The following is a 24,738-nucleotide window of genomic DNA, read 5'->3' on the forward strand; positions in this document are numbered from 1 at the left end:
CAGCCTTATTTGACCCAAAGGTCCTATCACAGCTCATCTCCGAAGCCAAGAGTCTGCAGAGCTGGCTCTGCCTGACTCACGCCTGGCACATCTCAGGGATTCAATACATTTTAGCGAAATTTCAACATTATCCATTTTCAATTGAATTCAAATGGTCTGTGATATTCTTTGCCTTAGACTTGTTCATGAGGATAAATATGCAAATAGAATCAGAAACACAAACTCATTTTTTCTACCAGATCTCAGCCCACATATTCCAAGGTAAAAGAGTAGCGCAATAATCCATTCTGGCACATTGACCTATAGCAACACTATTCCTTAAAATAGGATTTTTAAGCGGTAGAAAAGGAGAAAGAAAACAACAGCTTCCTACCCAGCACATGCCTTCCATTTAGCATGTCTGGAAGATCGTCTCCTTCATTTCAAAATTGATAGCCAACTTTTTTTGTTGTTTTGCTATTCAAATTTCTGTCCTCTTTTTTTCCAGCCTATTTGCTCTAACACTGAATTTTAAGCATCTCTAAAAATGCTTGATATGTTATTATTCTTTCCAGATATCCTCTGAGAGCCAAGCAAAGAACATTAACGAAGGAAGGAGGAATGAGGCTGGATACGGTGCAGTGAAAAAGGCACTTCCAAGAGAGGGGCACTCACTACCCAGAGACGCGACGGTGCCATCAGCATGAGAACTTACCGCTACTTCTTGCTGCTCTTTTGGGTGGGCCAGCCCTACCCAACCCTCTCAACTCCACTATCTAAGAGGACTAGTGGTTTCCCAGCAAAGAAAAGGGCCCTGGAGCTCTCTGGAAACAGCAAAAATGAGCTGAACCGTTCAAAAAGGAGCTGGATGTGGAATCAGTTCTTTCTCCTGGAGGAATACACAGGATCGGATTATCAGTATGTGGGCAAGGTAGGATTCCTTTGAGTGCTTTGACATTCTGAGTTTAAAAGCCCGAAGAAGTTACTTCTAATAAATAGACGGGGAGGATGTGAACTATTCCCCAATATAGTAAGAATTGTTGCTTATCTGGTTAAGACTTTTTTTTTTTTTTCACTTGAGTAGTTTCGGAAAGAAGACTGTAGCAAAAAGCTGAGAAATGTTAGCCCTGCAACAAAGAGAGAGAAAATGCTCCAGTTGAAAGTGAAACACCCACAACCAACCGCATAGGATTATCATAAATCCTTTAATTTTTACTGTAGCTTAAAAAATGTGGTCTGGCTATTCTATAAAGTCGGGTGTATTAAAAATAGGAATGGAGAGATTAAGCTGTAAGGAAAGGAAGGCTCCTTTTTCTCTCATTCTAAAAGCAAATATTCTGAGCTATAGTCCTTTGGCCCAGTTCAAATTAACTACTCCTTAACTCTGCTACCTATAGCACCATCATTCTCTGGCCAAATGGAGCCCTTGGCTGTCAAAACCCACCACTGCCTTAGATTTGGCAGCTTCTGCTGCTGCTACTGTTTAGTCTTATCTCAAATAGTTGGCAAAAAAAACAGGTATTTCAAAATCTTGTGATTTAACTGTGGCAAAATTTGTAAAAGAGAAAAATGCTTATGTAAAAGTACTCTTTCCAAATATCATCTGACCATTTTATTGACTCCAGAAAGTAAAGTGAGGAGGCATCGCTTATTATAGCCCTCACAGATTACTGGAGCTGAGTCAGGGAAACAGCTTGGTGAGCCTGTCATCATGAGTTTCGTTGGAATTTTATCATCGGCTCCCTCCTTGTTGCAGAATATCTGCATACTGAAAAGATGTCAAAGAAAAAACAGGGCTACAGGCTTGTACTTTGTAGGTTCCATGCCTCATAAGGTAATATTGATTTTTTTAAAAATCATTGTCACATATCCCTTCCTAAACAAACTGATAATGAACATAAATAGATACATGAGAAAAGGCATTCATTTATGATTACAGCTATGATTTTAAGACATCTATATTATCATGCAAAAAACATACATTCTGCAGATTCTAAAGGCTGCATGTTCACACTTCAATCTGTGATCAAATATCCCTGAATAACCATATGTAAATATTCTCTTTAAGTATTTACCACCATAAATGAAGAGAAGCCATCCTCGGCTTGGGCTGACGTAACCAGGAAGTATTCCAATGATGTGAATTATTAATGTGGAATAAAGTGAGAGAGGAAGCATTTGGTGAAGGGGTGAACATCAACACAGATCCCCAAGGATCTAGCCATGTATTTGCTGTGAAATTCACACTCTGTGTGACTACTAAAGACAGTTCAGCTACTTGTACTTCACTCCATTTCCTTTGTGAAATTTGAAGAGAACTAGGTGAATCGGGTGATGGTTGTAAAAAATAATCATCATCTTAAAATCTTTAACGCACTTTTTACAACACAAATAGCATTGTTGCCATAGAAGATTAAGTTTTAAAAAGTGCTTTATCTAAGTGATGGTTCCCCTTTTTCCTTTCCAGTTTTCCTCTCCAATTGTGATGCCATTTTACACCTATAATGCCACATATTCGTTAAAAAAAAGTGGGGGTGGGGGTGTTGGGGCAGGTTATTTCAGGATACTACAAACAGCAGTGGCTAAACCCACATAAGAATCAGTTTTACAATTATAATTATGAGAAGTAATAGTGCCATGGGGAAAAGTTACAAGCTATGGACTCGAGCAGATCCAAGAATGCGTCACTGTGCTGCCAGTTGCCAATTATGTGACGCAGGACATGTTGTTCACCTTTCTGGACTTTCATTTCTTCATCCGGAAAGTGCATGCAGCAATACCTACCTGATGGAGTTGCAGTAAAGTGATACAGGCACTAGTGGCAGGGACAGAGTAGGTGCATAAAGAAGTTACTATTATTGGTAAAAATCCATCGTACATGTTCTATTAAATCCATGTGTAACACATTGAAGTGGCATATTGACTTTCATATCACTGCAGAAGTAAAATGAGGTAATTAACAAAGCTCGGTGGAAAATACAGAGAATCATGGCAAAATCTCTTCACAACCACAGCTTTGACTGGATTAGTTGGATTTGGATATTTTATTGGCAACTAGATAAATTTCCCTCCCTCCTCATCACCTGTCCTTCCCTGCTGCCCCTCCTTCTTCTCCTTGTAGTTATAACACATGAGATATTTGCTGGAAAAAAAAATCAAGGGCTGAAGTTGTCAAAGTTGCCGCCATGGCTGTATCAGACATGTGTTAAAGGTGGTTCTGAACTGTTGATATGACATTTTCTCAAATTCCTCTTTGAAGTTATATGATATCAACAGATCAAACAATTAGATGAGTATTTTTTACCACAATTAAAAATAATAGAAAAAATACATTTTTAAAAAAGATAAAGGAGAGAGTTGCCCCTCATTTGTGGCCACAAGTTGGTCCACCTTTAATTTACCTGGAATAAAAGATACACCTGATGCGATTATCCTGCTCCACTAGGTCAGCAAGCTCTTGGCAGGAAAAAAATGATTAGACCAGAGCCGAGGTTCCAAAACTTTCTTGGTTCACAGAGCCCTTTTTCACAGAGCCCTTAGGCTCAAAGAAATACCTTATAGTGCCATGTATTAAATACTTAGACTCAAACAACTTAATAAGAATTTTTGCTTTAACAACTGAATAATTATTTGAAAAAATACACATAAATGGACAAAAAAAATTTATTTCACTCTTAACCACAGTTACAAATGGTATGTGTGCATCTCTTGAGCATGGCACAATTTCTCAATCAGATTGGACACAGCCCTCTCCTTTCCTTTTCCACCTTGATTTTTGCACTGTAATTGCTTTCTATTACAGCCACTATGGAAAACCCAGCTTTATAAATATAAATCATTGAAAGGAATGCAGCACCACCTACTGTTGAAACTGTGAACTACCTTGAGCGAGTAATTCGCAAGGGGTCTGGAGAGGTCACGTGCTGCTGAATTTCTCTCCTTTTCCCTCCTTTTTTTTTTTTATTTTTTATTTTTCTTCTTGTTTGAACTGTGGTCTTGCTCTGTCACCCAGGTTTAAGTTCAGCAGCACAATCTCCGCTTACTGTAGTCTTGGCTTCCCGGGCTCAAGCTGTCCTCCCGCCCCAGCCTCCCAACTAACTGAGACTACAGGCACGAACCACCACACCAGGCCATCCCTCCAAATTTAAAAATATTTCCTGGTCAGCTCCCTCCTGCAACCCAGGTTGCCTCAGTGCATACTCTGGGAACAATTAGAATAGTTAGGTTGACATATAAAGGTGTACCAAGGCTAATAGAACCTTTAATCATGCTATTTAAGCAGATTACTACTAAATAAAAATCACTCCGAGCCCATCGTGGGTGCCTAACACTCAAAGGATCTATCTGTATGTGGAAGGATAGAAGCATTAACTGAGGAAAAGTAATACTGTTGAGAAAATAAAACTTAACATAGAAGAAATGTTTACATTATAAACATCTGTCTTTGTGTTGATTCGAAATTATGATGACGCAAATTAATTTGTGGTAAGTCATCATGAGGATGGTGGAGTGAGGAAAATGAGAATCAGTGAGGGAAACAAAGGGCTTTCAGGTGTAGAAGAGAAAAAAAAAAAAAGAGAGAGGGTCATGGCTGGCGGTGGGCGTCACAGCAGCCAAAGAGGAGTCCAGGGGCTGGAGTGGCAATGACGAGAATAGACAAGATGGTGCTTTACAACTGAAGCACAAGCAACTGCAGCGAGACCTTGCTGCTCCATCTTAACCTTGCTCAACCTTCCACTGCGTTCTGTTGCCAGTGAGATGAATGCAGAGACACGGACAAGACAAGGTGGGGAGGAATAGTGGAGAAAGCCCATTATAGCTGAAATATTGACAAAACAAATTCTGATTTACGAGAAAATGTCAACTTCCACTCACTTAAAATGGTGCTGGCAGGGAGAGGTAACAGGATAGGAGGAAATAAATGGTCCTGTATTGGGTAAGTTTCTGAGTTTGTGAGTTTCAGATATAAAACCGGGATGTGATTGTTTTCTAAACCGCATCTCCATTTGGGGGCTGCTTGGAGCTGCTTTAGCTTGAGTGGCATCTGCGTCACCTGGGAACTTGTTAGGAATGCAGAGTCTCAGGCCCCACCTCCAATCTGAGTGAATCAGAAACCTGCATTTTAACATGATCCCCAGGTGAATCGTATGCATGTTAAAATTTGAGAAGTGCTGCTTTTAAAAATGCCTTCCGTGGGTCTCACCTCCCCAGACATTCTGATTTCGTTGGTTTTTAATTATTTATGATTCTAACGTGTTGCCAAATTTGGGAACCACTGTCCTAGGAGGATGTTACTGCCAATCGTGATAACAAAATGTGGCAAGTTCAGTGATAAATTGGGCATCCACAAAGTGTTATCAAAATAAAAAGGAGAAGAGCCAACCAGGCTCTGGGGCTCAGCAGAGCTTCCTAGGTGTTTGAACCCCATCTAAAGACAGAGCAAGTGTTAGCTTGTACCGCAGAGGGAGAATTGCCAGGACCTCCCAATTAATCAGATGGAGAAGCCAAAGGTCTGAAAGCTGGAGTTCAAAGGGTCAGAGATTTAGAGATTGAACAACCAGCAGAGTGAAAGAGTCCTCACACTGACACAGAAAACACAAAGAGGTACATATTTTCTTGTCATGGGCTAAAGAAAAGAGTGTTTTATTTTTGTACAAAATCCACTTCGGTTATCTTTGGCTTATGTAAACTTAATATAGTAGAAAAATGGAGGGAAGCCTTATCATTCCACATTTTCAGAGATCCCTGTAACTCTGTAGCCTGTTTTCTGTAATGTTGCAATTTCCTGGCGATGATTGGTAGATAGTCTACCGATCATCTTGGTAGATAGTCTACCATTCTTATGGGAAACCATCATTTCCATAAGAAAAAAAGAGCACAGGTAGATGTAGATACAGATTAGATTTTAAAGACACAGGCATTCATTAATACAAAGATGAATTTACTTAAAATATCAGAATTATGCCTAACTTTAGGCAGATGATTTGCACAGTGCCATTCAACAGCTACAGCAACACTTAATTCCCATCTGCTCCATTTTATCTTCCACAATGTTCCTTAACTCCTCCTTCCACACGATGTATACATAAGACCAGCCTCCACTAAAGCATTCGAGGTGTTTCTATTTTTAGTAACATGCCAGGAGATCTGTTTTTATGGAATATAATGAACTGTATACTTTCACAGGCATTTTCTGATGGAAGTTGGTGATGGTTTTGGGGGGACAGTTTTCAAAAAAAAATTGATAGCCTGTATTTTTTTTAAATATTATGAAAATGTGGGTTCTATTTGAAGCTCTAACATATAGGCTTTCCAATATGCCTTTATCCTCAGTCTTTAAAATTAATGTCTACCCAATTCAGTGAAGCCACTCTTCTCAAGATAATTAGACAGTAATGTTTTAACAGACCGTAAAAATAAAAGTTGTCAGCCATACACACCTTTAAAATTAGAAATGAGCAATTATTTGTTACTATAATTACATGATCCAAATTAGTAAACATGAAGCAATATTTTATCCATTCTGAAAGGTTAAAAGATGCCATCGTTGAAATGTTGCTTTTTTTAATTCTTACACTAATTTGTTTTTTCCTAAAAAGAGCATAAGCTGAAGAGTAGAAACCTCCTGGCACTAATTCCATGCGTGATTCAGCGAGTCTCTGAACCACTTATTGCTTCAAATAGCAATGTCAGATGAAAGCATCGTCATAGCTGATATTTTCTGAGCACTACTTTGTTCTAAACCCTGTCTAGGCGCTTCAAATGGGTTATCTCATTGGATTATCGCAGCAACCCTAATGCATGGATACTGTTTCCATCCCTGTGTTACAGATGAGTAAATTAAGGCTCAGAGCAGTCAAGTATTTCAGGCCACTGTCTCACATTGCTAAGACCCCGACAGACGATACTGTCTGGCCACCTAGCTACTCAGTTATATACCCTCCCCTGTATGTCCACTTTACAAAGCCATTTTGAAGCACAAGTAGAAAAAAAAAAAAAAACCCGGAACGTGCGTTGGTGTTCAATGATTGCATTCTACGCAATACCACAAAAACTTACTGAGAATGTATTGTGTGAAACCCAAAGGTAGAGAGAAAAAATTTTTTTAAGGCGACTTTTAAAGAGCTGCACGAATATGTTTGCATTATTGTTATGCACATTCCTTTTACTTTTTAATTTCCAGAACACATTAGTGGTATTCAAAATAGTTACATGTGAGCATTTTAAAAGGAGATACACAATTAGTGATCTTTCTGGTCACTGTGATTTTTTTTTAAGTGTCTTTTTCTTTCCCTTGATAACCCTCTCTAAACTTCTGTTCTGGTTCAATGACCTGCAATAATCTTTTCTCCCTGAATCAGGGCAAGTGCCGTTGGGCATATCTCTCTTCTTCTTCATTTAAATTTAATGCTCAGCCATTTAACTAACATTTTTATATTTCTATGAGTTAGCATATTTAAGAGAAAGTGCATGCACACACTTGCCCATTGGATATACTTCTTAGAAAATATTTCTAGAAGTAACTTCTCAACAGCCGTTATTGGAAATAATCCTCATTTGTTTCCACTGAAAGTGAAACCAACTGGTTTCACTTTCTTAATGACAAAAGTTTCAATTTGCTATTTGATACTAAGAAAACGAATGTCTTGTATAGCAGCAGTTCTCTGGCTCTTAAACTTCCCTCTGTGCACAGCTCATGTGGAAAGCAGAAAAGTTAAAATGTCTGGCCTTCGTCACAAACCCAAGGCAACTCTTACCTTGGCCAACCGCACAGCAGAGTAATAGACACAGCCTCATAAGGAGCCAATCCCAGATCCTCCACCTTCCCTTTCATCATGCCGGTGGAATCCTAGAGCCTCCTGCTTGAATTCAATTTGTTGAACAAAATGGAGGGCTAGAGCTGGGCGTGTGGCTTAGGCCTGTAATCCCAGCACTTTGGGAGGCCGAGGCAGGCATATCACTTCAGGTCAGGAATTCGAGACCAGCCTGGGCAACATGGCAAAACCCCATCTCTACTAAAAATACAAAAATTAGCCGGGCTACCGTGGTAGCGCGTGCCTGTAATCCCAGCTGCTCAGGAGACTGAGGCATGAGAATCGCTTGAACCTGGGAGGCGAAGGTTGCAGTGAGCGGAGACTGCGCCTGCACTCCCAGCCTGGGCAAGAGAATGAGACTCTGTCTCAAAAAAATAAACAAACAAACAAGGAGTCAAGTAAAGAGTGAAGGGTTTGCATCCTTTTTGTTCCCACTGTAGCTGTTACTTCCACACCCCAACGTGTTAAACAGAGAGTAGAAGTTGTTGCAAGGTTAGAGAGGCTCCCGTGCTCATTATGGACACAGCCCTTTGCATCTCTTCCATAGGCATTTTTAAGTATTTCTTTATTGATCAGCATAACTTGTTCATAGTATTAGTAAACCATGTAAATACTGATTGCACCAGAGTTCATTTTTTTTGTCATAATATGGGTCTGTAGTAGCAGATGGGAATATAAATAAGCTGAATGCCAACATCCTACTTTACATTTCTTTTCAAATCAAGATCTCTAATTGTTTTCAACTTGATTTTAGATTCAGAGTACATGTGCAGGTTTGTTAGTTGGTTATATTCCGTGAAGCGAGGTTTGGGGTACAGCTGATCCACCACCTAGGTACTGAGCATAGTACTCTACAGTAAGTTTTTCCACTTCTGCCCCTCTCCCTCCCACCTCCCTCCCCACTCTAGTAGTCCCCAGTGCCTACTGTTGCCATCCTTACGTCCATGAGTACCCAATGTTTAGCTCCCACTTATAAGTGAGAACATGCCATATTTGGTTTTCTATTCTTGTGTTAACTCACTTAGGATCATGGCCTCCAGCTACATCCATGTTGTTGCAAAGGACATGATTTCATTGTTTTTTATGGTTGCATAGTATTCCACGATGTATACATACCACATTTTCTTTATCCAGTCTACCACTGATGGGCACCTAGGTTGATTCCATGTCTTTACTGTTGTGAATAATGCTGCACTGAACATGTGAGTCCGTGTCTCTTTTTGGTAGAACAAAAATCCCTAATTTTAATTGTGACTAAACTTTATTTAAAAAATCAGATAATAAATTCCTGACATATTGTAACCAAGCATCAACAGATTCCTAAACCACTGGTATTTTTCATTTACATTGATATGAAAAGCCAAAAATACATTGTAACCAGAATTATACATTTAACTTTTAGAGGCCTCAACCTCTCTAGCCAAATTTAAAAATGTCTTCCTTATGTTCCACCCACATTTACCAAAAATAAACAGACGTTTGGGAGGGGTCCTCCCTTTGATAGGCTTCATCAAATTAGGAGATTATGTTTAGATGTCAATGTGCCATTGCAACCTGGAGGGGGCAACTCTGTGTGTGTGTTGGTGTAGGCTGCTGGGAGCAAATTCCTATCTTCCTACAAGCTTTTATTTTGCCAGTTACCAAGATGACAACAAAATATAACCATCATGAACATGCTAAATATATCAGTGTTCTTTGCAAACCTTTCTTTCCATTTAGAATTGAAGGTAGATCAAAAAGAAGTACAGAATTCCCCACAAGAAAATTAGAGCTTTTTTATCACAATTATCAATACATATGTAAAAGTAATGGGTATCCTCAAAGGCCCATGTAAGGAGTCAAATTTGAAATTACGTGACCTGGAATAAGAAGAGAAGAAGCATGCCAAAATATTTCCCAGGGAAAGCATTTATAGTTTCTTCCATTTTTTTTTTTCACAGAGAATATATATGCACAAAAAAGAGAGGCATTTTAAAAGATTAAATATATACATGTGAGAAAAATATGAATAAATATTTTAGGTGAGTTGGTGTGTTTCAAAGGACTTAAGGGCAGTGATGAGGGCATAACAAAAAGCTTGAAATATCACTCTGAATGTGAGATTTAATGCCCACTAGAGGGAATAGAGATTGTAGTTAGGAAGGTAGTTGAAGTTATCTCAGTTATGGCCTTTTTGGAATAGATTTGGAGAGAAAATCCTTTTCATTCATTCCACAGTTACTCGCTAGAGAGTATAAGTCAATGGCATGGGCAGACTGTCTATGTTTCAGCTTCAGCTGCACTTCTGACTATGTGTGTAATATTAGGCAAGTAATTTAATCTCCCTGTGCCCCCTTGATTCCTTAACTGTTAAATGAAAAGAGTCATAAAATTATCGAGGTGATTATTAAATAAGTTAATACACAGAAAAGGCTTAGAACAGGGCCCGACACATCACACTTAGTAGTAAGGAACTGAAGCAAGACCCGCGTAAGGAGGGAAGGTGCCCTGCTGTGAAGGGTGCCTTCAAACAACAGGTGAAATGGAGAGAAAGAAGAGCCGAAGGTGAACAGGTGATCCCACTCATGGCCAATGTTGTGAAGCCAAGTATTATGGGTCAGAAGATGGTGCCAAAGCAGTGAAGGCAGCTGAGTCTGATGCATCAACAGCAATTCGGGGCATGAGTTTATATAAAAATATGAAGTTGCCTTTATTATTCTAACTATAAGAAAAATAATATGCACACGACACCTCACATTGTTTGAGGATCCCTGGCAACTGGTAGATTCCCCTCTATTTAAGGATATTTATCCTTTCATTTGAAATCATCATCATTTTATGGTACAGCTTGGGGTTTATATTATTTCAATTGCCATGAATGTTATTATAGAATCTGGTTAACTCTTGTTTCTTTGTAATAAGAAAGTTTAAGATGCCCAACAATTTTTTAAATGATCTTTTCACTTGGGTTATAATAAGGTTTTAAATAGGAATTGTTATCACAGTTAAGTTAGGATTAATATCATAATCTCCTTATATAATTGAACCAAAGTTTTATTATGAGAAAATTGCTATTGATTTAATTACTTAATTACCCTGAATGTTTCACCTTTTTAAGAGTAGAATAATTAATTCTTTGTTTAAGGTTGAACTTTGACCTTAAATATATTGAGCAGTGTTTCAAATTGGATCCCAGACCTACTCTTTCAATTAGTACTTCAGACATTTAATGCAAACTTTGGAATACTTACATCTTTGCAAACTCTGCAAGACCCTAGCCTACATGTCGTACTCATCCTTATATACCCAATAGTGCCTAGCACATATTTTTGCACATAAAAACAGCCAAATACTACTTGAATTAAGCTACAGTGAGCACAAAATATTAAAAAACCACCTTGTTATCTAAAAGCTACTTTCTAGTTTTTCCAGCTTTATTGAGGTATAATTGATAAAAATTATATATATTTAGGAAGTACAATATATTTTGATATACATTGTGAAATGATTACTATCATGCTAATTAGCATATCCATCACCTCATAGTTACCATTTGTGTGCATGTGTATTTGTGTGTGTGATGAGAACATTTAAGATCTATTCCCTTAGCCAATTTTAAGTATACAGTACAATATTAACTACAGTCACCACGTTGACATTTGATTTCTATGCCTCCCAATTGATTGATGCAATGATTTGGTATGAGTATCATTGGTAGTGTTTTGTGGTATTAGCTTGACAATGGAAAATCTAATGTCTTTAAAGTTCAAGGATATTTTAGATAGTAAACATATAAACCAAGTATATTATGAAAGTCTTTCTATGAAAACTACCTCTGGAAATTTCATATCAAAATGGCACAAATATTTTATAATACAAAAGAAGAAAACTCAAGCTTCCTTAGTGCAAAACAAAGAAACTGAAGACAACACTGTGGTGGTCCATGCACAAACTAACAAGAAAAATAAGAAAAGACATAACAAATAATATTGTATCATGAAAGCTGGTTCCTTTGAGACATTTACAAATTAAAATCAGACATTATTTAGTGTCTCGGTAGAAGAAAGTTTGAAACAAAATGAGAAAAAGGCAAACAGATTTGGCCAATGGAAAGCAAATTTCTTTTTCTTAAAATTGCTAGGAAGCTACATTGTACAGACAATTCAAGTGTTCAGTAAAAGAGAAATCATTTAAAACCTGAGATTGTTGATTGCAACGATTCACAAAAATATCAGCTATAGAGAGAAATGTGATAATGTAGGGACAGAAAAATTCTATATAATGACATTCTTTTAACCAACTGTATCTTTTAATCAACATATTTTGAGTTCTCACAGAAAACAATCATTTCTGGAAAATAATCTCATCTTAATGCTTTCTACTACTTGTGAGTACAAATCAGAAAAGCAGCACAAAAGAGGAAATGTAGAGAAAATCCTGCTTTAAAATAGTTATACAAAGCTTTAGCATGCTGGATTGTTTTGTTTTGTTTTGTTTTCATAAATTGTGAAACATAAAAATCTGGCCCATTTCCTTATTACTCTGGAGCATGAGACTTTTTGAGGGGTCAGAGGTATTAGGGGTCAGTGAGGATCAATACCCCCGCCAGGAAGCAAAGTTCCCCTTTAGGAAATAAGAAAAGCGTTATACTTGACCATTGAACAACCCAAGGGTTGAGGGCACCAACCTGCACAGTTGAAAATTCTTGTATAGCTTTTGACTCCCCAAAAACTTAGCTACAAATGGCCTGCCATTGACTGGAAGCCTTAACACATATTTTGTGTGTTATATTGTTATATACTGTACTTTTAAAGTAAGCTAGAGAAAAGAAAATGTTGTTCAGAAAATCATGGCTGGGCACAATGGCTCATGTTTGTAATCCCAGAACTTCGGGAGGCCGAGGTGGGTGGATCACTTGAGCCCAGAAGTTCCAGACCAGCCTGGGCAACATGGCAAAACCCCATCTCTACCAAAAAAGAAAAAATTACAAAAAGTTAGCCAGGCATGGTGGCATGCACTGTAGTCTCAGCTACCTGAGGTCAGAGGATCTCTTGAGACCGGGAGGTCAAGACTGCAGTGAGAAAGATCATGCCACTGCACTCTGGCCTGGGTGACAGAGTGAGACCCTGCCTCAAAAATATATTCATAATAATAAAAATAAATAAGAAAATCATAAGGAAGGGAAAATATGTTTACTATTGATTAAGTGGAGGTGGATCACTTAAAGGTCTTCATCCTCATAGCCTTCATGTTTGGGAGGGTGAGGAGGAGGAGGGGTTGGTCTTGCTGCCTCAGGGGTGGCAGAGGCAGAAGAAAAATCTAAGTATAAGTGGACCCATGCAGTTCAAATTCATGTTGTTCAAAGGCCAACTGTACTTTCTTATCCTGTTTGTGCCTTGACTATTCTGTCTATCCTCCCAACCACATATATGTTAAAAGAAAAAACAAAGGGTGGCTATTTAGCTTATATTAAAGCTATGATCTTGCTGATTACCAATCCACTTGCCTCTTAAAGGAAAATAGAGTCTTCAAGTCAAATCGAGAAAATTAAGTGACTTGGGCTAAGTTGAGTGGTGGCGCTTCATTTCATTTTACCTGCTTTTCAACAGTAGACATCGCTTCCCTGAGTTTTAAAATGATAATGTGGCCGTCAAAATCTTGACTGCCACACAAACCAGCAAGTAACACCTAAAGAAGGGGAAGGTCTAGGATGGGAGAGAGAGAAAAGAGAATTCAACACAAGAGAAAGTATTCCCTGGCAGGCTACGAGTCATCACAGATTACCTTTTAGCAGAGTTTCATGGCAGAAAACTTGTAGTGAAACTAGAGAGCAATGATAATATTGTCTCGTACTGTGTCTAGCTTTACAGCTTATAAAATGCTGTCACATGCACAAGCATTCCTCAGGTGATCCACATAACCACTCTCTAGTTGAACGTCCTCAGGTGATCCACATAACCACTGTCTAGTTGAACTTCCTCAGGTGATCCACATAACCACTGTCTAGTTGAACTTCCTCAGGTGATCCACATAACCACTGTCTAGTTGAACTTCCTCAGGTGATCCACATAACCACTGTCTAGTTGAACTTCCTCAGGTGATCCACATAACCACTGTCTAGTTGAACTTCCTCAGGTGATCCACATAACCACTGTCTAGTTGAACTTCCTCAGGTGATCCACATAACCACTGTCTAGTTGAACTTCCTCAGGTGATCCACATAACCACTGTCTAGTTGAACTTTCTCAGGTGATCTACATAACCACTCTCTAGTTGAACTTCCTCAGGTGATCCACATAACCACTCTCTAGTTGAACGTCCTCAGGTGATCCACAGAACCACTCTCTAGTTGAACTTCCTCAGGTGATCCACAGAACCACTGTCTAGTTGAACTTCCTCAGAGAATCCACATAACCACTGTCTAGTTGAACATGATTCATTCCTTTTGCGTGTGAGCAAACATAGGCTCAGAGGAGTTCAGGGACTGCAGGGCTATTGCCAGCACAATACCAAAGCTGAGACTAGAGTTCAGCTTTCTTTAGGGGTTTAAGTCTGATACTCTTTCCCTATATCACATTATTAAAATATTAAAGTAGCAGAGAGTATTTCAGATATGGTGGACAAATGAAACAATGACATAAATGGGAGGGAGAGGAGCACAAAAGTTCATGCCACTGACATCACAGTGAGGACACTTTCCCCAGCCGGGGCCATCAGATAGTATGAATTTCTGTTCACTAGTGTTCCAGTTGGTTTCTTTAACTGAAGGAGGAGGACGGGGAGAAGGAGAGCTTTTGAAATGGAGGAGGAAGAGGAGAGGAGGAGAAGAAGAAGGACAAAAGAGAAACGAGAAAGGGAGCTTTCAATATGAGGAGGGAGGAGGAGAGCTTTTGAAATCTAAGCTGGTTCCCAAGCAAAAAAAAAAAACTAATAAATGAACTCATTATCTTCTTTCCTAGAATCATTTGCCATTAATTCCCTGACAGTATGAGAGGTTATAGAATTAAATTTACTCATCATTTATTGTGCACATACAGGATGCTTGAGAGTTATGAATTTAAGTAAAAAATAGTCATTTGTCTTATAGAGATACATAGCTTTAACTTTTTAGATCCTAAGTAAAAGTCAACATAAAAGAATATAATATCCAACATATTTTTTACCTTTCAAGAAGAACACATTTTGGAAAAAGTCCATTTGCTATTAAGGAACACATTTTTTTGAATTTCTGCCCTTTGAATTATCATATCTCAAACGCCTGCATTTTATCTATTGATGTTCTCCTCCAAGGCATATGTGTCAAACAGAAAGAGAGAGAGAGGGAGAAAGAGAAAGGGGGCTGGGGGAGTGTGTGTGTGTGGGGTGTGTGTGTGTGTGTGTGTGTGTGTGTGTGTGTGTGTTCTTTTTTGGGATTGCTGAAGAGATTACACATAAGGCAAAAAGGTAGTATTCTAACTGGTGAATTACGATGCCTTACTAAATCAATTTTTGACTGGGATCTGGCTCTCAGCTTGATTTACCACTGGCTTTTTGAAAATGAAAATGTTAGACTAAGCAGGAGCTGAGACTAATGTCACAGTCTGCCAAGGCGAGAGGGACCTTGGACTTCAAAAGCCAAGCATAAAGCAGTAAACAATGCCTTTTTGGGGAAACAACTTTATGCAGTTAATAAACCAAAAGGCATTTGTTTAATTGACAAATCCCAAATGAACAATAACATTTATTATAGTTTGTATCATTTGTGCCAGTAGAATTTACGAATAACTTAGCCTGGGGTCTGATATAATAAATACAAGGAATACAGAAATGTTTATAATCAGTGTGGGTAGGGTTGCTTTGATGTGAATGAGAGTAGACTTTGGAGTCAGGCAGGCCTTGGTATCCTTTCTGGCTCTGCACTTAACTTTGGATAAATTACTTAATCTCTCTGGCCTCAGTTTCCTAACCTGAAAAAATGGAGAAAATAAAAGTTGCCCCTTGGAGTCATTGTGAGAATTAATGGATGGCAACACACTAAGCATTTTTGCAGTACCTGATACACAGTAAAGCATTCAGGAAGGGTTAGTTTTCTTCCCTCCTCCATTGGGATTCTTGAAGGACCACAGGCAGTTTCAGTTCACCTTGCATTTCAGAAATATGGAGCTACTGTCTTAGTTTCTTGTTCCTGCTGTAACAAGTCACCACAGATTTGTGTCTTAACACAATACAAATTTATCATCTTATAATTCTAGAGGTCAGAAATGGGTTTCACTGGGCTTAAATCAAGGTGTCTGCAAGATGTCTTTATGGAGGCTTCAGGGAAGGATCCATTTCCCGTCTTTTCCAGCTTCTAGATACCACCTGAATTCCTCGGCTTCTCAGCTCATGGCGCCTTCCTCCATCTTCAAGGCCAGAAGCATAAGGGCTTCAAATTCTCTCTCTCTCTCTTCCTTTCTTCTTCTCTCTCTCTCTCTCCCTGTCCTCAGCTCCTATCATCACATTTCCATCTCTCACTCCAACTCTCCCCTGTCTCTTTCCCTTGTAAGGACCCTTGCCATTACCTTGGGCTCACCTGGGTGATCCAACATAATCTCCCCATCTCAAAATCCTTATCTTGATCACATGCATAAAGTCCTTTTTTCCATGTGCGGAAACACAGTCACAGGTCCCGGGAATTAGGACGTGGACATCTTTAGGGGAGTGGGTGCATTAGTCTGCCTACTACCACTATTATCACTCTAAAGTTGTGTTCATTTAAGTTATTCTGTTACTTCTGACATGAAATTCAAGGTATTGAGTGTAAAAAAAATGATTGTCAAGGGAATTAGTAAATTTCTGTTGTGTTTAGGCTTAAACTTCTTTTGCTTTTAGCACTTTGTCAAAAATTATCCTCCACACGACACAAGTCTGTTTCAGGGGTTATTAAATGTAACAAAAGATAAAAAATTGAATTGAGTAGGGTTATGCAGAATCTCTGCAAATACAGATCCTTTATGATATTATTTAAGTGTATTTTAAAAGTCACAAGGTACGTATTGATAAGAAAGATGGAAGGAAGGATGGATGGATGGATGGATGGATGGATGGATGGATGGATGGATGGATGGAAAGACAGATAGGAGATAGATACATAGATAGACAGACACACAGATTTAAAAGCTTGATCAGTGTTCTCAATTTTCTGGCCCCAGGGGACATTTGGAAATATCTGGAGACATTTTTGGCTGTCACAACTTGGAATGACGCTACTGGCATCTAGTAGGGACCAAGGACTCTGCTGAACATCCTATAATGTATGGGACAGCTCCCCAAACAGTTACGTAGCTCAAAATGCCAATAGAGCAGTGAAAAACACTGAACTAGATAATTCTTTGTAACTCAAAATATTGTTTGGTACAGAGTAAGCCTTTAATGAATGTTTGTAGAACTAAATGTAAAAATGGAGGAAAAAATGTATTGTGGTTAATAGAGTAGGCCACCTGGACTCAAATCTTGCTCTTATTCATGCTGTCATGCTGAGAAGTGATTTACCTCCTGTATTGCCTCAGTTGCATCATCACTTAAGAGGGGATAAGAATGGAATCATGGGAGGAGGTTCCAAGATGGCCAAATAGGAACAGCTCCAGTCTACAGCTCACAGCATGAGTGACGCAAAAGACGGGTGATTTCTGCATTTCCAACTGAGGTACCAGGTTCATCTCAGGGTTTGTCGGACAGTGGGTGCAGCCCACGGAGTGTGAGCTGAAGCTGGGTGGGGCATTGCGTCACCCAGGAAATGCAAGGGGTCTGAGAATTCCCTTTGCTAGCCAAGGGAAGCTGTGACAGACAGTACCTGGAAAATCGGGACACTCCCACTCTAATACTGCACTTTTCCAACAGTCTTAGCAAATGGCACACCAGGAGATTATATCCTGTGCCTGGCTCAGAGGGTCCCACGCCCATGGAGCCTTGCTCACTGCTAGCACAGCAATCTGAGATCAAACTGCAAGGCTGCAGAGAGGCTGGGGAAGGGGTGTCCACCATTGCTGAGGCTTGAGTAGGTAAACAAAGCAGCTGGGAAGCTCAAACTGGTTGCAGCCCACTGCAGCTCAAGGAGGCCTGCCTGACTCTGTAGACTCCACCTCTGGGGGCAGGGCATAGCTGAACAAAAGGCAGCAGAAACTTCTGCAGACTTAAACGTCCCTGTCTGACAGCTTTGAAGAGAGTAGTGGTTCTCCCAGCACGAAGTTTGAGTTATGAGAACGGGCAGACTGCTTCCTCAAGTGGGTCCCTGACTCCCAAGTAGCCTAACTGGGAGGCATCTCCCAGTAGGGGCCGACTGACACTTCATTCAGCCAGGTGCCCCTCTGAGATGAAGCTTCCAGAGGAAGAATCAGGTAGTAACATTTTCCATTCTGCAATATTCGCTGTTCTGCAGCCTCCGTTGGTGATACCCAGGCAAACAGCATCTGGAGTGGACCTCCAGCAAACTCCAACAGACCCACAGCTGAGGGTCCTGACTGTTAGAAGGAAAACTAGCAAACAGAAAGAACACCCACACCAAAACGCCATCTGTACGTCACCACCATCAAAGACCAAAGATGGATAAAACCACAAAGATGGGGAGAAACCAGAACAGAAAAGCTGAAAATTCTAAAAATCAGGATGCCTCTTCTCCTCCAAAGGAATGCAACTCCTCACCAGCAAAGGAACAAAGCTGTATGGAGAATGACTGACGAGTTTAGAGAAGAAGGCTTCAGATGATGGGTAATAACAAACTTCTCCGAGCTGCAGGAAGATGTTCCAACCCATCGCAAAGAAGCTAAAAACCTTGAAAAAAGACTAGATGAATGACTAACTAGAATAAACAGTGTAGAGAAGACCTTAAATAACCTGATGGAGCTGAAAACCATGGCATGAGAACTATGTGACACATGCCCAAGCTTCAGTAGCCAATTCGACCAAGTGGAAGAAAGGGTATCAGTGATTGAAGATCAAATGAATGAAGTGAAGAAAGAAGAGAAGTTTATAGAAAAAAAGTAAAAAGAAATGAACAAAGTCTCCAAGAAATATGGGACTATGTGAAAAGACCAAATCTACATCTGATTGGTGTACCTAAAAGTGACAGGGAGAATGGAACCAAGTTGGAAAACACTCTTCAGGATACTATCCAGGAGAACTTCCCCAACCTAGCAAGGCAGGCTAGCATTCAAATTCAGGAAATACAGAGAATGCCACATAGGTACTCCTTGAGAAGAGCAACCCCAAGACACATAATTGTCAGATTCACCAAAGTTGAAATGAAGGAAAAAATGTTAAGAGCAGCCAGAGAGAAAGGTCAGGTTACCCACAAAGGGAAGCCCATCAGACTAACAGCAGATCTCTCAGCAGAAACTCTACAAGCCAGAAGAGAGTGGGGGCCAATATTCAACCTTCTTAAAGAAAAGAATTTTCAACCCAGAATTTCATATCCAGCCAAACTAAGTTCATAAGTGAAGGAGAAATAAAATCCTTTACAAACAAGCAAATGCTGAGAGATTTTGTCACCACCAGGCCTGCCTTACAAGAGCTCCTGAAGGAAGCATGAAACATGGAAAGGAACAACCGGTACCAGCCACTACAAAAACATGCCAAATTGTAAAGACCATCAATGCTAGGAAGAAACTGCATCAACTAATGAGCAAAATAACCAGCTAATATCAAAATGACAGGATCAAATTCACACATAACGATATTAAACTTAAATGTAAATGGGCTAAATGCTCCAATTAAAAGACACAGACTGGCAAATTGGATAGAGTCAAGACCCATCAGTGTGCTGTATTCAGGAGATCCATCTCACATGCAGAGACACACATAGGCTCAAAATAAAGGGATGGAGGAAGATCTACCAAGCAAATGGAAAACAAAACAAAACAAAAAAAAAAAAACCAGGGGTTACAATCCTAGTCTCTGATAAAACAAACTTTAAACCAACAAAGATCAAAAGAGACAAAGAAGGCCATTACATAATGGTAAAGGAATCAATTCAACAAGAAGAGCTAACTATGCTAAATGCACCTAATACAGGAGCACCCAGATTCATAAAGCAAGTCCTTAGAGACTTACAAAGAGACTTAGACTCCCACACAATAATAATGGGAGACTTTAACACCCCACTGTCAACATTAGACAGATCATCGAGACAGAAAGTAACAAGCATATCCAGGAATGGAACTCAGCTCTACACTAAGCGGACCTAATAGACATCTACAGAACTCTCCACCCCAAATCAACAGAATATACATTCTTCTCAGCACCACATCACACTTATTCCAAAATTGACCACATAGTTGGAAGTAAAGCACTCCTCAGCAAATGTAAAAGAACAGAAATTATAACAAACTGTCTCTCAGACCACAGTGAAATCAAACTAGAACTCAGGATTAAGGAACTCACTCAAAACTGTTCAACTATATGGAAACTGAACAACCTGCTCCTGAATGACTACTGGGTACATAACGAAATGAAGGCAGAAATAAAGATGTTCTTTGAAACCAATGAGACAAAGACACAACATATCAGAATCTCTGGGACACATTTAAAACAGTGTGTAGAGGGAAATTTATAGCACTAAATGCCCACAAGAGAAAGCAGGAAAGATCTAAAATGGACACCCTAACATCACAATTAAAAGAACTAGAGAAGCAAGAGCAAACACATTCAAAAGCTAGCAGAAGGCAAGAAATAACTAAGATCAGAGCAGAACTGAAGGAGATAGAGACACAAAAAACCCTTCAAAAAATCCAATAATCCAGGAGCTGGTTTTTTGAAAAGATCAACAAAATTGATAGACCGCTAGCAAGACTAACAAAGAATAAAAGAGAGAAGAATCAAATAGACACAAATGAAAAAGGGGATATCCCACAGAAGTACAAACTACCATCAGAGAAAACTATAGACACCTCTATGCAAATAAACTAGAAAATCTAGAAGAAATGGATAAATTCCTGGACACATACACCCTCCCAAGACTAAACCAGGAAGAAGTTGAATCCCTAAATAGACCAATAACAGGCTCTGAAATTGAGGCAATAATTAATAGCCTACCAACCAAAAAAGTCCAGGACCAGACAGATTCATAGCCAAATTCTATCAGAGGTACAAAGGGGAGCTGGTACTATTCCTTCTGAAACTATTCCAATCAGTTGAAAAAGAGGGAATCCTCCCTAACTCATTTTATGAGGCCAACATCATCCTGATACCAAAGCCTGGCACAGACACAACAAAAAAAGAGAATTTTAGACCAATATCCCTGATGAACATTGATGCAAAAATCCTCAATAAAATACTGGCACACCAAATCCAGCAGCACATCAAAAAGCTTATCCACCATGATCAAGTTGGCTTCATCCCTGGGATGCAAGGCTGGTTCAACATATGCAAATCAATAAACATAATCCATCATATAAACAGAACCAAAGACAAAAACCACATGATTATCTCAATAGATACAGAAAAGGCCTTTGACAAAATTCAACAGCCCTTCATGCTAAAAACTCTCAATAAACTAGGTTTTGATGGGACGTATCTCAAAATAATAAGCGCTATTTATGACAAACCCACAGCCAATATCATACTGAATGGGCAAAAACTGGAAGCATTCCCTTTGAAAACTGGCACAAGATAGGGATGCCCTCTCTCACCACTCCTATTCAACATAGTGTTGAAAGTTCTGGCCAGGGCAATCAGGCAAGAGAAAGAAATAAAGGGTATTCAATTAGGAAAAGAGGAGGTCAAATTGTCACTGTTTGCAGATGACATGATTATACATTTAGAAAACCCCATTGTCTCAGCCCAAAATCTCCTTAAGCTGATAAGCAACTTCAGCAAAGTCTCAGGATACAAAATCAATGTGCAAAATTCACAAGCATTCCTCTACACCAATAACAGACAAACAGAGAGCCAAATCATGAATGAACTCCCATTCACAATAACTTCAAAGAGAATAAAATACCTAGGAATTCAATTTACAAGGGATGAGAAGGACCTCTTCAAGGAGAACTACAAACCACTGCTCAACGATATAAAAGAGGACACAAACAAATGGAAGAACATTCCATGCTCATGGAGAGGAAGAATCAATATAGTGAAAATGGCCATACTGCCCAAGGTAATTTATAGATTCAATGCCATTCCCATCAAGTTACCAATGAGTTTCTTCACAGAATTGGAAAAAACTGCTTTAAAGTTCATGTGGAACCAAAAAAGAGCCCACATTGCCAAGACAATCCTAAGCCAAAAGAACAAAGCTGGAGGCATCATGCTATCTGACTTCAAACTATACTACAAGGCTACAGTAACCAAAACAGCATGGTACTGGTACCAATAGAACTGAACAGAGCCCTCAGAAATAATACCACACATCTACAACCATCTGATCTTTGATAAACCCAACAAAAACAAGAAATGGGGAAAGGATTCCCTATTTAATAAATGGTGCTGGGAAAACTGGCTAGCAATATGTAGAAAGCTGAAACTGGATCCCTTCCTTTCCCCTTATACAAAAATTAATTCAAGATGGATTAAAGACTTAAATGTTAGACCTAAAACCGCAAAAACCCTAGAAGAAAACCTAGGCAATACCATTCAGGCCATAGGCATGGGCAAGGACTTCATGACTAAAACACCAAAAGCAATGGCAGCAAAAGCCAAAATTGACAAATGGGATCTAATTAAACTAAAGAGCTTCTGCACAGCAAAAGAAACTACCATCAGAGTGAACAGGCAACCTACAGAATGGGAGAAAATTTTTACAATCTACCCATCTGACAAAGGGCTAATATCCAGAATCTAAAAAGAACTTAAAGAAATTCACAAGAAAAAATCAAACAACTCCATCAAAAAATGGGCAAAGGATATGAGCAGACACTTCTCAAAAGAAGACATTTATGCAGCCAACAGACACATGAAAAAATGTTCATCATCACTGGCCATCAGAGAAATGCAAATCAAAACCACAATGAGATACCATCTCACATCAATTAGAATGGCAATCATTAAAAAGTCAGGAAACAACAGGTGCTGGAGAGTATGTGGAGAAATAGGAGTGCTTTTACACTGTTGGTGGGAGTGTAAACAAGTTTAACCATTGTGGAATACAGTGTGGCGATTCCTCAAGGATCTAGAACTAGAAATACCATTTGACCCAGCCATCTCATTACTGGGAATATACTCAAAGGATTATAAATAATGCTATAAATGTGCTATAAAGACCCATGCACATGTATGTTTATTGCAGCACTGTTCACAATAGCAAAGACTTGGAACCAACCCAAATGTCCATCAGTGATAGACTGAGTTAAGAAAATGTGGCACATATACACCATGGAATACTATGCAGCCATAAAAAAGGATGAGTTCATGTCCTTTGTAGCAACATGGATGAAGCTAGAAACCATCATTCTGAGCAAACTGTCACAAGGACAGGAAACCAAACACCACATGTTCTCACCTCGTAGGTAGGAATTGAGCAATGAGAACACTTGGACACAGGGTGGGGAACATAACACACCAGGGCATGTTTTGGGTGGGGGGAGTGGGGAGGGATAGCATTAGGAGATATACCTAATGTAAATGACGAGTTGATGGGTACAGCACACCAACATGGCACATGTATACATATGTAACAAACCTGCACATTGTGCACATGTACCCTAGAGCTTAAAGTATTAAAAAAAAGAAAACAATAGAATCATGATGAGTAACAATTTATGTAATCTTTGTGATGAGTTCAGGTCATGACCTGGTCCATAGTATGGGCTTAACAAATATCTGCTATTATCATTTTCCCAAATCCCAGCCAGACCAATTGCCAGATGATGAATCACATAAGAGAAGACTTTAAAGATAAAATCTTTACACCATTATAAAAATCAATTAAATCATTTCTACTGTAAAGGAAAATATTAATTTTGGGGGTCATAAGAGCCAACATGGTGTAACAGAAAAAGAACATGAGATATGAAGGCAGCCTGATCCCAGGTTTTGTCACAAAAATATATTTTCTAGATTCCCCCTTTTTTTTTTTTTTTTTTAAGATGGAGTCTCACTCTGTCTTCCAGGCTGGAGTGCAGTGGCGTGATCTCAGTTCACTGCAACCTCCGCCTCCTGGGTTCAAGCGATTCTCCTGCCTCAGCCTCCCAAGTAGCTAGGCCTACAGGCAGGCACCACCACGCCCAGCTACTTTTTGTGTTTTGGGTAGAGACAGGGTTTTGCCATGTTGCCCAGGCTGGTCTCAAACTCCTGAGCTCAAGTGATCTACCAGCCTCTGCCTCCCAAAGTGCTGAGATTACAGGCGTGAGCCACCATGCATGGCCCTATTTTCTAGATCCTTTTCAAGTCCATTTTGTAGATCAAGAAATAAGCTGGCCAACCAAAATAAAATTCACTAATTCCATTTATAAATGTAGTCACCAAGAATTACTTGCAGCATGCTCTGGCATGTAGGTCATTTTTCCACCCCAGCTATCTCCACAGGGTCTGTACTAGGAATTGGCCCTTCCACCTACAGCAGTTTGTGTGGTAGGATATTCCTGAAACCACGGAACTTCACATTCCTGGCTCTCAAATGACACGGACAGACTTACTTCTACTGCCCTGAGACACATGAATCTGAATCCCCAGGGTGGAACAGTGGCAAGGTTTGGGTGAAGGTGAAACTAGAGTGGGTTTTTCCCACTTCCCCCTGGGGCAATCATGTGGTGAGGGAGAAGCCCTGTTTCATTCCCATGAGCCTTCCTGGGCTTCTCCAGAGCAAGAAGGGGGTGGATTGATCCAATAAATGGTCCAATAGAAGGACAAAGCAATCCTGTAACTAGGACTACATGTGCTAAGGGCGATAAAGAAGACATAGCCAGACCTCAAGGGCAGTATGTGATGGCAGTGGGGGATGCAAGATGTAGCTAGTCACCTTGATCACTGGAGAGCAAAGGTCATGATCTGCCAGAACCACAGATGCCACTGAGGA

At 39.5% G+C, this 24,738-nt stretch overlaps 1 protein-coding gene across 2 annotated transcripts in view; it reads left to right on the top strand.

Annotated features, from left to right (window-relative positions):
- Nucleotides 1–24,738, top strand: part of CDH6 (cadherin 6) — a 136,173-nt gene that overhangs the window by 71,508 nt on the left and 39,927 nt on the right. For both annotated transcript variants that reach the window (XM_015139786.3, XM_015139785.3), the window contains exon 2: nt 555–910. In XM_015139786.3, the coding sequence (XP_014995272.2) occupies nt 683–910 (228 nt within the window). In that variant the 5' untranslated portion in view covers nt 555–682. The remainder of the gene's footprint in view (nt 1–554; nt 911–24,738) is intronic.

The sequence above is a fragment of the Macaca mulatta genome, chromosome 6 (assembly GCF_049350105.2).
Source record: "Macaca mulatta isolate MMU2019108-1 chromosome 6, T2T-MMU8v2.0, whole genome shotgun sequence".
NCBI classification, from domain to species: domain Eukaryota; kingdom Metazoa; phylum Chordata; class Mammalia; order Primates; family Cercopithecidae; genus Macaca; species Macaca mulatta.